The sequence below is a fragment of the Salvelinus namaycush genome, chromosome 14 (assembly GCF_016432855.1).
Source record: "Salvelinus namaycush isolate Seneca chromosome 14, SaNama_1.0, whole genome shotgun sequence".
NCBI classification, from domain to species: domain Eukaryota; kingdom Metazoa; phylum Chordata; class Actinopteri; order Salmoniformes; family Salmonidae; genus Salvelinus; species Salvelinus namaycush.
Window position 1 is genome coordinate 39,466,216 of NC_052320.1, and position 12,692 is coordinate 39,478,907.

At 41.0% G+C, this 12,692-nt stretch overlaps 1 protein-coding gene across 1 annotated transcript in view; it reads right to left on the reverse strand.

Annotated features, from left to right (window-relative positions):
• nup210 (nucleoporin 210) overlaps positions 1 to 9,508 on the reverse strand; it is a 49,897-nt gene extending 40,389 nt beyond the window's left edge. Inside the window, exons 1-7 of the mRNA XM_039008612.1 lie at positions 9,225 to 9,508; positions 8,080 to 8,219; positions 2,849 to 2,980; positions 1,857 to 1,953; positions 1,365 to 1,515; positions 599 to 731; positions 264 to 422 (exon numbers count right to left, since the gene is read on the reverse strand). Of these exons, the coding sequence (XP_038864540.1) occupies positions 264 to 422; positions 599 to 731; positions 1,365 to 1,515; positions 1,857 to 1,953; positions 2,849 to 2,980; positions 8,080 to 8,219; positions 9,225 to 9,391 (979 nt within the window). The 5' untranslated portion in view covers positions 9,392 to 9,508. The remainder of the gene's footprint in view (positions 1 to 263; positions 423 to 598; positions 732 to 1,364; positions 1,516 to 1,856; positions 1,954 to 2,848; positions 2,981 to 8,079; positions 8,220 to 9,224) is intronic.
• Positions 9,509 to 12,692: the final 3,184 nt, after the last annotated feature.

A 12,692-nucleotide genomic window follows, 5' to 3' on the forward strand; every position in this document is an offset into this window, starting at 1 on the left:
TATTTTTAAATGTACATGTTCCAAAGGTTCACATCAGTGGCTTGTAGGCTATGCGTGGAAGCCAGAGACGCTAAACGTGTTTATGTTAATAGTCGATTATCGTAAGACAGGCAGTTATTCGTATGGCAATCACCAGCTGACAAAATGTCATGACTGCCACAGGCCTAAATGTTGCTCCATAGTTCCCAAATAATGTCATAGCACAGTAGAGGAGTCCAAAACTAATCAAGATCATGTAAAGTGTGATATGTCTTAAAGGATACTCTTGTGATCCAGCACCACGTTGATTTGTCCCAGGTGCAGGCCATTGACAGTGGAGGTGCTCTGGTCCAGACTAGCCACTGCCAGCTCTTGGTTTCCATCAGGCCCAGCCACACTGTTCTTGAGGTGCAGCTCATACTGGTCACAGGGCATGGATAACTCTGGAACGCAACAGAACTAACCCGGGTTAGTTCTTTTATCATAATATCGCCATTATTTACTTCATACTGTAACATGCCACCCTGAGCTGTGATATGAATACCATCTAACCATTATTGGCACATGTGATTCAATAAGTAATTTATTGTTCATTTACTTGATTCAAATTCAGACCTACCTGTGATCTTTCCCTGCCTGATCTTCTGGACCTTGTATTGGATGGATGTGCCCACCAGCAGGTAGACATCATGTGCAGGGCTCAGTAGGATGTTCTCCAGAATCAGCAGTTTCACCTCTGCTGCACCCACATCCTGTGTGAAGGGTAGATACCATAGTTACGGCACAGCAAACTACACATGCCGTTTGACATGCCGAGAAAACCAGACCAAATCGGTTACAGTATGATTCACACGCTAGCAATAGCTCCCAACACTCCAAGGCATGTCATTAATCTAATTGTGTCAACTTTGTAATCGTATTTCATATCATCACGTACAAAACTACTTTACATTTTTGGTATATAATTGACTGTTGTAAATACACCCTTCAATGGTACTGTAATCTCTCTGTGTAATCGAATATTACGCCTGCCCTATGACTGTGGAGTCTCATTTCAGACGGGTTAGACAGGCTCTTCTAGCTGTGACATCACAGATAAGACTGGAGAGGAGACATCACTGTTACGCAAGTCAGATTGTTATTTATAGCCGTCAATGCCCCCGGAGGGCTGCTGCCTGCCACGAGCCGAGACGATGGCAGGAAACTACTTCAACTAAGCTCAAGTTTTTATACCCCTCTGATGTTCCCTTCCCTCGCTTCTACAAAAAAAAAAAAAAAAACACTTCTGATTTGAGGTCCTTGAGACAGTATTTAATTATTAACTATACAGTATGATACAGTCTACTTCAAAAAACAAGGTAAGAAATTCAGGACATTTTTAAAACCTTATAGAGAGATTCTTGGATTTTGGCCTTGAGCTTAGCGTGGCCCGTTTTCAGTCCTGACACCAAGATGATATCTCCCTGTTTCCCCACTTTCTCCATCTCAGAGATGTAACCAGGGGGGGTGTACGTAGACTCAGAGAACTTAAGAACCCTTGAGGGAGGGAAAGGGATTGGAAAACACATTACATGCCTATTATCGACAGTGACAAATGGACATCTTACAATTAACCTCCACATACAGAGGATAATATATTAGACTTGTGATAAGATTACTTCAGTATAGGATAGGCCTCAGGTTTTGAGGTCAAATCTGGCACAAGGCAAATCATAACCAAATGTATTTAAATAACCTGATAAGTCACAGGTAAGATTGAATTTGCATTGAATTTCCATCCTTAAACCAGTTGCTATAATGATGTTGTTGACCATCTACTTTACATTCACCCTCTTGGGCAGGTTGTTTTCTCCATGATTGAGTGCAAGGAGACGCACCTTAATGAGTTGTAGGAGTCAAGGTATCCATCCATGTCTGCGTCTTTCACTATGGTCCAGTCAAACACCAGGCTTGCTAGTGTGCTGAAGGTGTTTCCTGCGCAATCGACAACTTGGGAGTGAGAGACGTGGCCAAGTACATGCACCCATTGCTTGGGATTAGATTTAACGTGCGTTGTGCAATTTAAGTTTCAACTTGAAAATATACATCACACTGCTACAGGCAAAACATTGCCCCGTGAATTTGCGTTGAAAGGACTTAAATCCCTGCGGACAAGACGTCAAATACAGCACACCACTTTGACTAGTCCCTAAAGGTCACGGTCCTATAAGCCCAAACACCAATAATCCTCCTTCAACACGGCATTTCAGCTATTTCCATTTGATAGACCAGAGAGTAGTACACATAAAGGCTAAAACAAACAACAAAACGCAGCGCGCCTTAGGGGCCCGTCGTCAAACGGAATCAGGTTGCGGCTCCAGCTCATTGAACAGAGTTTGTCTGTGCCTGGCCCAAATGGAACCAGTGAGACAGAACAAAGAGACATTTAACCACTGCCTGAGGACAGGGAAGGCCTGCCACGGGGGAAATCACAATCATCACTACTGGAAAAGTCATTAAACTGGCTAGTCCACACAACAATACCGTGGATCTCTCTATGCATTAAGCTGAAGCGGATAGCACTTTGAAGTTATTCTTATATCTGTAGTAAAGCTGTAATTACTCTACTAAGAACATTGCAGTAACATGTTGCAGAGCAATTGCAATGTAAAAACGTTTACACAAGTGGAACATCAGGACTTTGTTGCTACAATGGTGATACAATGTCACTAGAGTAAGTACACGGTTAATACAGAGGTAGGCATAGAGCAACTTGATGTAAAGTGGTGTGATGACAGCATACTGTGACGTAAATCTCTCGGAGCAAAAGAGAACCGGCGCTACAAGCCGTCCAATAAAGCACAACAGTGTATCCTTGAACACTCCTCACCCTCAGAGTCCAGGGCGTGGATCTTCAGTTCCAGTGGCGAGTCCTCCAGGTGCAGCTCTCTGGTGGTGGACACTATCTGGATCTCACTGATGATGTCCACGATGGCGTCACAGCGCAGTACCTGTCCCGTTACTGAGTACAAGAGGAGAGGACAGCCACACACACAGGTAATGCAGCCAGTTATCATCAAACGCACCAAACCTTAGCAATGACTGATACGGTACGAGGTGTATTCAACGCAAGAAAGGAAACAGCTCAGAGGTCCTGCTGTGATTAGCGACGGGCTACATTCAAGTATTACTGCACTGTTCTGTACAGTTTCAACGTGATTGTTGTTAAAGACGTTTATAAGAAAGGCATCTGAAAGGGCCTGTGTGTTAGGCACCGCTAATTACAGTCTGTATCACGAATGACTGCCCCATGACAAGCCAATAGCGCTGGAGTAAACATCTGGCTTGCAGTACCATTGCACAATGTGGTAAAGCAGCAGTTTTCATTCATTTTACTGAGCCCCACGGGGATGCACTTTTTTAGATCTAGCCAAGCACTTACAAACCGGATTAAGCTAATGAAAGGGAAATATTTCAACATGTACAATACCAGTCAAAAGTTTGGACACACGTACTCATTGAAGGTTTTTATCTTTATTTTTTACTATTTTCTACATTGTAGAATAATAGTGAAGACACCAAAACTATGAAATAACACATGTGGAATCATGTAGCAACCAAAAAAAAAGTGTTAAACAAATCAAAATATATTTTACTCTTCAAAATAGCCACCCTTTGCCTTGATGACAGACTTGCACACTATTGGCAGTCTCTCAACCAGTCATGAGGTAGTCACCTGGAATGGTGTGCCTTGTTAAAAGTTAATTTGTGGAATTTCTTTCCTTCTTCCTTCTCATTTGAGCCAATCAGATGTGTTGTGACAAGGTAGGGATGGTATACAGAAGACAGCCCTATTTGGTAAAAGACCAGGTCCATATTATAGCAAGAACAGCTCAAATAAGCAAAGAGAAACGACAATCGATCAGTTAATCACAATCGGTCACAATCGGTCAGTTAATGCAAAACATTTTAAGAACTGAAAGTTTCTTTAAGTGCAGTCACAAACACCATCAAGCGCTAAGATGAAACTGTTCATTAGAGTTAACTGCACCTCAGATTGCAGCCCAAATAAATGCTTCACAAAGCTCAAGTAACAGACATCTCAATATCAACAATTCAGAGACTGCATAAATCATGCCTTCGTGGTTGAATTGCTGCAAAGAAACCACCACTAAAGGACACCAATAAGAAGAAGAGACTTGCTTGGGCCAAGAAACACGAGTAATGGACATTAGACCGGTGGAAATCTGTCCTTTGGTCTGATGAGTCCAAATTTCAGATTTTTGGTTCTAACCGCTGTGTCTTTGTGAGACGCAGAGTAGGTGAACGGATGATCTCCGTATGTATGGTTCCCACCGTGAAGCATGGAGGAGGTGGTGTGATGTGCTTTGCTGGTGACAGTGTCTGTGATTTATTTAGAATTCAAGGCAAACTTAACCAGCATGGCTACCACAACGTTCTGCAGCGATATGCCATCCCATCTGGTTTGCGGTGAGTGGGACTATCATTTGTTTTTCAACAGGACAATGACCCAAAACACACCTCCACGCTGTGTAAGGGCTATTTGACCAAGGAGAGCGATGGAGTCCTGCATCAGATGACCTGGCCTCCACAATCACTTGACCTAGTTCATAGGGTCGATTTAAGCAATACTCTGAGTAGATTATCTGGTGATGGCCTATAGGCTAAATCCCCTCAACTTCCATGGACCAAAGTATAACAAGTCCTTACCTTGAACCAAGTGTCCATACAACCTTTCCATGCAAGTAAAGCACATGTCGGATACAAAATGTCATGACAGACCTAATGGAAACAGCAAATGTGTCGGTAAACTTTCCAAATGTTGACAAAACAAAATACGCTAGACATGGTGGGATCTTTTCGTCTGTGTAAAATGAATTATGCGAGAAATGGCAGTTGAAATGCTTTCGTGCTAAAATATTGATATAATAACCATTATATCGAAGTAAACTGAGTCACATGAAGACACGTGTGCTCTTCCCACTATGACTAGGGAATTGATGCAGTTTATTAGATTACAGATTAAATAAATGATGATGAACTTCACATGGTGGTGAAAGTGCAAGGTGATGAGCTTGATGCTTCTTTCCAATAAATATCAAGGCTGTTATTCTGGTGACATGATGATCGATGCTTGGCTGCCATTTGACACATTTTTATAATCTCGCTATTTTGTCCATAATCATTTCATCATGTAGGCTATACCCGCACTGTATCTGTGAGCAGTTGGCTTGAGCGCACATGCCAATACCAGAGAGGGCACATTCGCTATATAACGCAAACCATCAGTAGAGTTGAAAATGCGATGAAAACCCATTTAACCTTTTCAAACACAAGTTCCAGATATCTCTATTCTTTTTTTTCTCCCCAATTTCGTGGTATCCAATTGGTAGTTACAGTCTTGTCTCATCGCTGCAACTCCCGTACTGACTCGGGAGAGGCGTAGGTCGAGAGCCGTGCGTCCTCCGAAACACAACCTAACCAAGCCGCAATGCTTCTTGACACAATGCCCTTTCTTGAAACACCCTACACCTGGTGACCGTGACAGCATGCACTGCGCCCGGCCCGCCACAGGAGTCGCTAGTGAGCAATGGGACAAGGACATTCCTGCCGGGCCAAGCCTTCCCCTAACCCGGACGATGCTGGGCCAATTGTGCGCCGCCTCATGGGTCCCCCGGTCGTAGCCGGCTGCAACAGAGCCTGGACTTTAACCCAGAATCTCTAGTGGCACAGCTAGCACTGTGATGCAGTGCCTTAGACCACTGAGCCACACGGTAGACCAAGTTCCACATATCTCTAACGGTCGCCCCAGCGCGAGTTGTTTTATGCACACAAATGTCGAGAATGCACTCACTGTTCCAAAATGTGATCATTACGCAACAGGATAGTTAACTGCCTGCTAATTATCTATAGGCTATATTTGAACTTGTCAATTTAAAATGATTGTAATTAAGTTGTATTTTCTAACAACAGTTTGAATTGAGGCTACATTTTCCAGTTTGGATGATTGTGTTATGCTGTAGCTACTTCTGTGAATGTCTGAACATTGCATCCAAAGATAAACTGCTCACATTCTGGACATAACTTTGTAAGGACTGTGTTTGTGAAAATAGTTTCTGGAAAAAAGTGTGGCCAGCTCAAATTCTGATTGTTGCGTCATTCGAAACTGGATGTTCTAAATAAGCGTTCTAATTAGAGGACGACCGATTATGATTTTTCAACGCCGATACAGATTGTTGAAGGACGAAAAAAAGCCGATACCGATTAAATCGGCTGATTTTTTATATATATATATATATATATATATATGTAATAATGACAATTACTACAATACTGAATGAACACTTACTAACTTAATATAATACATAAATACAATCTATTTAGTCTAAAATAAATAAAGAAACATGTTCAATTTGGTTTAAATAATGCAAAAACAGTGTTGGAGAAAAAAGTAACAGTGCAATACGTCCCATGTAAAAAAGCTAACGTTTAACGTTCCTTGCTCAGAACATGAGAACATATGAAAGCTGGTGGTTCAATATTCCCAGTTAAGAAGATTTAGGTTGTAGTTATTATAGGAATTATGACACGTCAACTATTTCTCTCTATACCATTTGTATTTCATATACCTTTGACTATTGGATGTTCTTATAGGCACTTTAGTATTGCCAGCCTAATCTCGGGAGTTGATAGGCTTGAAGTCATAAACAGCGCTGTGCTTCAAGCATTGCTAAGAGCTGCTGGCAAAACGCAGTAAACTGCTGTTTGAATGAATGCTTACGAGCCTGCTGCTGCCTACCACCGCTCAGTCAGACTGCTCTATCAAATATCAAATCAAAGACTTAATTATAATAAACACAGAAATATGAGCCTTTGGTCATTAATATAGTCAAATCCGGACACTATCATTTCGAAAACAAAACGTTTATTCTTTCAGTGAAATAAGGATCCGTTCCCTATTTTATCGAGCAGATGGCAACCCTAAGTCTAAATATTGCTGTTTCATTGCACAACCTTCAATGTTATGTCATAATTGGCAAATTCGGGCAAATTAATTACAGTCTTCACACAGTTCGCAACGAGCCAGGAGGCCCAAACTGTTGCATATACCCTGACTCTGTTTGCACTGAACGCAAGAGAAGTGACAATTTCCCTAGTTAATATTGCCTGCTAACATTAATTTATTTTAACTAAATATGCAGCTTTAAAAAATATATACTTGTGTGTATTGATTTTAAGAAAGGCATTGATGTTAATGGTTAGGTACATATGTGAAACGATTGTGCTTTATTCGCTTATCTGCTTTTTTCGCGAATGTGCTTTAGTTAAATCCTCACCCGTTTGTCAAAGTTGAAGTAGGCTGTGATTCGATGATAAATTAACAGGCACCGCATTGATTAAATGCAACGCAGGACAAGCTAGTGAACCTAGTAATATCATCAACCATGTGTATTTAACTACTGATTATGTGAAGATTGATTGTTTTTTTACAAGATAAGTTTAATGCTAGCTAGAAACTTACCTTGGCTCCTTGCAGCCACAAGGTCCTTTTGACGCTGCACTCGCGTAACAGGTGGTCAAGACTGCCACGCAGTTTCCTCGTGGATTGCAATGTAATCGGCCATAATCGGCATTAATGTAATGGGCCATGCCGATTAATCCGTTGACCTCTAGTTCTAATCACACCAGTTTGAGCGTATTCTGCGTAGAATGATCACACCCGTTTGTTGATACGTGTGAAAAGGTTAACTAGTAAAAAAAATATGGTATTTGGGAATTTAACCGCAAACTCGTTTTTATGTGCACTATGTCATCAAGCACAGACTTATCTGCAACAAGTCAGAGAATATTCACATGAAAATCTGTTGCCATTTGGATGGAAACATCTATGGAGAAATTCAAGAATAGCTTATGTGAGAATATGCTATTTCAATACTACCCTCATGAACATCTGTATTAGCAGGTAGGCCCATTTCACCTGTCCACGTTAGGCTCGTATTATGCTGGATGAAAAGGCCCTCCATGGCTGTTTGACCAAAAGCTTAGCCACAATAAAGACACCTTTGCATCTCTCTTCATCCAACTGGGTACTGCACTCACCGACATCCTCAGCCAGTATGATGCTGGTGAGTCTGGAAGGCTGGGTGGAGCGGGCCTGGAGGACGGCTCTCTGGGAACACAGTCTGCTGACGTCAACTTCCACAGCCTCGATGCTGGCCACCTCCGGTCTGGTGGAAGACCTGGAGGAACGAAAGGTATTCAGACACTCTCTGGGGACAATTGAAGTTTATAGATAAATAACCTCTTATTTATTAAAAACTGAAGTGTTTTGCTTTCATCAGGGTGCTATTCAGCATAACCTGATGAACATAAAATCGGTCTAATAACTCACATTTTGCCTAATCTCAGTTAACACAGAACTGAAGTCTTGCGTAATTGGTCAGACGCTTGATTAAGTTTTGGGTCCATAAGTGTTAAGAATAGAGATTGATTGAACAAGGATCCGAAACGAAGAGCTCCACCCGATCTCTTTGAAGTTACAGGCAATTCTGTGCCAAATGTCACATTTTATTACTAAATTCAAAAGATGCTAATGCAAAATCGTGATTTGTCCAAAGCACTGGAACTAACGCTGCTCCTTATCTCACATTTCCCAATGTATGACGACAGATCTACCAATTTGTTTACGTAGTCTACGAGAGATTATATTTTGCCCAAGGACGTGTTGGGAGCGGTTATCTATCAAATTAAAGATTTTGACAGGAAATGGCTCTGATTGATGAGGCACAGGTTCTAAAATGAAAAGCATAAAGTTTATTTCATTTTGCACTGCCTCTATGCACACTCACACTCCAACACACTAAACTTGCACACTCATTTATACTGACTCTACACACACATACAATCTTCATTTATTACGCTGCTGCTACTCTTTTTATCATACACTGGACAGTTTATGGGAGGCATATGGCAGGGCCTGGGCTCATATCCATGTGCATGATCCCCGGTATTTTCCAGACACGGTCATGCCTGTTAGATAATACCCAAGCCAAAACTATTTCTTCCATAAAGATATTGACTTTCTATCAACTAAAATCATTATTCTGATTTAATATTTAGTTATATGCCACAGTGCATCGTAATGACCTAGTATGTAAGATGATACATGCGTGGACCAAGCAACACGTTTCCATGGCGGTAATATTCTAGGAAAGGTACCCATCTTTTTAAAGATATTCACTTACCATCTGTAACAGCCTTCAGTTGCCTCCAGCGTGAAGTTTATTCTAGTGCTTCGGGCAAGTGGTAATAAAACTTTGGGGATATTCAACTTTGAGGCACACGTGGTGTGAATTGAACTTGATATCAAAAACAAAAACACTGATAGTGAAATCAACGCAAAAACCGCCATTTTTGAAAGCCAGATAGATTATATTATAATAAAAAAATAAAATTCAAATTGTTAGAGGTTATAGCTTACTACAGTTCAATAATTGTATCATTCTTTGATCCTCAATTAACATTTCCGACAGTGAGTGACCACCAAGAGGTAGGTAGGTACGCGTTAGATTAAACTAACATTGCTACTGTAACCATTTATTTCAGCAAATATTCGAACCATTGATAGGCTAACGTTACTTAGTTTCAATTCCTTACACTAACAGAGAGCCGCGACAGCATGACTATGATAATTTCACTTGTTCCCCTAAATGTACACGTTCAATTCAAGTTTCCTACAAAGCTCTTAGATAAAATATACAGTAGACTTTCGACTAACGTCTAAATTAACGATTCAATTAATTTAGACAAAAAATATAATTCACAGGACACGCAGAAATACCCGCCATTACAAATAATTGGAGCTGCAGCGTGCATGCTGGGAGTCTGTTGACGTCATTTACAAAGTCGAAATGTGAGTCTATGATGACGCTTTGTCTTAAAGATGCAGAGTTCCGCTTTTTGCCGGAACCATTTATGCCTAAATATTTTCATGTACATGAGGAGCTCTGCTTTAACTCACCAGCATTCCAGCAACATACAGTAGGCAGCCTATGTCTTAGCACCACTTACATACCACTCACATACTAATTCAGTCACCTATTGTGAAAGACAACTCAGTCAGTGCATTTGATCATGAGGTGAACTATGAATGCTCCTTATAACAGGGACAAATATGTCCAGGTGTGATCTGGACATGTTACTATATCCCTTGTATAGCCTATCTCAAGATATGAAACTACTGGTAGTCTGATACATAGAGTCCTACTGATAAAAGCAATTATAGTGTGGTTTCAAAACACTGATTGTAATGTCTGTGATTCTCTGGGGAGAGGAAACGCTGCCTTGGTCTCTGCTTTGACCCCAGACTGATGAGGATCACTGTATAGCATTAGTTAGTGAGTACTGCCCCATTCCTCAATGTGATTGTTGTTCAGGAGGTCAGCAGGTCTAAACAACTCTCAGCAACCCAATTCTTCCTTTAACTACCAGCCGCTCTGTCTGAAAGAGAGCGACCCGGCTTTATTTTACTGGTTTGTGACCCACTGACACCGCCCTCGGTTAGAGGGGAATTAAGCAGCTCAGGAGTTAACACACACACAGGGAACTTTAATTAAACACACTGAGGAAGATGAATATGGGATGTACATGGGGATGGAAAGTGGGAAAGGTAGTGGAATGGTAGTGTAGAAGGAAATGAAAGGCAATGAAGATACAATATTAAAAGAGCATGAATAACAGTTACACATTATGTATCTATTATTACTTTTATTATTATGTGTTTTACTTTTCTATTATTTCTCTATTTTCTTTCTCTCTGCAATGTTCGGAAGTGTCCAAACGTAAGCATTTCACTGTTAGTCCACAGCTGTTGTTTACGAAGCATGTGACAAATACAATTAGATTTAGATTTTTTGATGTTTGGCCCCAACCATTTACAACTAGAGGAGCTGAGTCAATAAGCCGGAAGCATGTACTTCAGGATCAAACACAGAGCTCTTAGTGCTGCCGGGTTTAAAGCAAGCCGCTTCTCTGTCAGATGTATGGCATAGTATTTTTAAGGTGCACTGAGCACTGTCAAAGTAGATCTTCTTATCCTCAACTGAAAGAATGTAGCCAGTGTGGGCATTCCATATTTGTTGAAGGCAGCCGTCAATTGAAAAAAGCCCATCTTTTCCCAACAAATATGCATATTGGCCCAATGTGATGTGCCGTTGCTATTTAATAGGAATGTACTTATTTATGCCAATTTTTATTCAATACATAAATTGCATATTTTTCAAGCCCTTAAAGGTATTTAGGGAATGTGATACATTGTATCAGAAATACAATCAAGTTGTTACTATCATACATATATTTATTTACACGAGAAACTGTTGAGTGTCTTATATGTCACATGCACTTATGTCTTTTTAAATAAAGGCTTCATTGTATTGGGCTGGTTGTGGCTTATCTGTGTTGGGCTGTTGTAGGCTAGCGAGGGCCGGGTTACTGAATGGGCACACAATAGTTGGGGGTGATTAATTGCAGGAAATTCACTTTAAAACTGCAACATTTTATCATAGCCTCATTACAAAATGTGTAGAATAGCAATATAAAACTGCTACGTTTTTCAACACAAACTGTCAGGGTCCCAAATGTGGTAGTCCTGCCCTAAGGCTAGCCCATGTTGGGCTGATGGGGCTTGGTGTAAGCTAGCCCAAGTTGGGCTGGTCTGGGCTAGCCTGTGTTGGGCTGGTGTGGGCTAGCCCATATTGGGCTGGTGTGGTTAGCCCATGTTGGGCTGGTGTCAGCTAGCCGTTTTTGGGCTTTTATGGGCTTGGTATGGGCAAGCAGAAATGCCTTCCTTGCCCACCGAATACCCACATGGGGCCAATTGGGTTATGTTTGCTAGGGTCTTGTCATTTTGTACAATCACTGAGCTATCTTAATCAGCTTTTGGCTCTGCATAGTAATTGTTATATTTAAAAATATATATGTTTTACCTTTATTTAACTAGGCAAGTCAGTTAAGAACAAATTCTTACTTACAATGATGTCCTACCCCGGCCAAACCCGGATGACGCTGGGCCAATTGTGCGCCACCCTATGGGACTCCCAATCACGGCCGAATGTGATGCAGCCTATGACAAAGGTATAACAAAAAGGCTAATTATTTTCTGTTCATTACTGGGCAAAGGTCAAGCAAAAGATTCAAGTCATAAGTAAGTACCTTGTGTATGATATTATCACTAACCTTGTATATTTTTACCAGGTGATGCATCTAACTGCATGTAGTGCGCCCCTTTCCACCCCTAGATGTCACTAGCTAAATTTCCATCCAATTGGTGACAGATTTTCACGCGAATATTCTAAATTCCGCATAAAGAAAATATGCGCATTTTCCCACTAGTGGAGATTTTCACGCGAATATTCTAAAATCCGCATAAAGAAAATATGCGCATTTTCCCACTAGTGGTGTTTCCACCAAACGAACTTGTTGCAGATAAAAATCATTGCGTGATGAGGTATGCTCACACAATGTACTTTTTCATGTACCAGAAACAAATCTAATGTTGAATGTGTTCTCATCGCATTTTCTACTCTAAAGATTATTTTGACACAAAAACGGTTGCATTAAATAGCAAATGTGCCTTGCTCTGGTCTTGGCACGTGCGCTCTAGCCAGCAGCTCACAGATACAGTGCAGGTAGGCTCCTCGGGTAGCGGGTAGGCT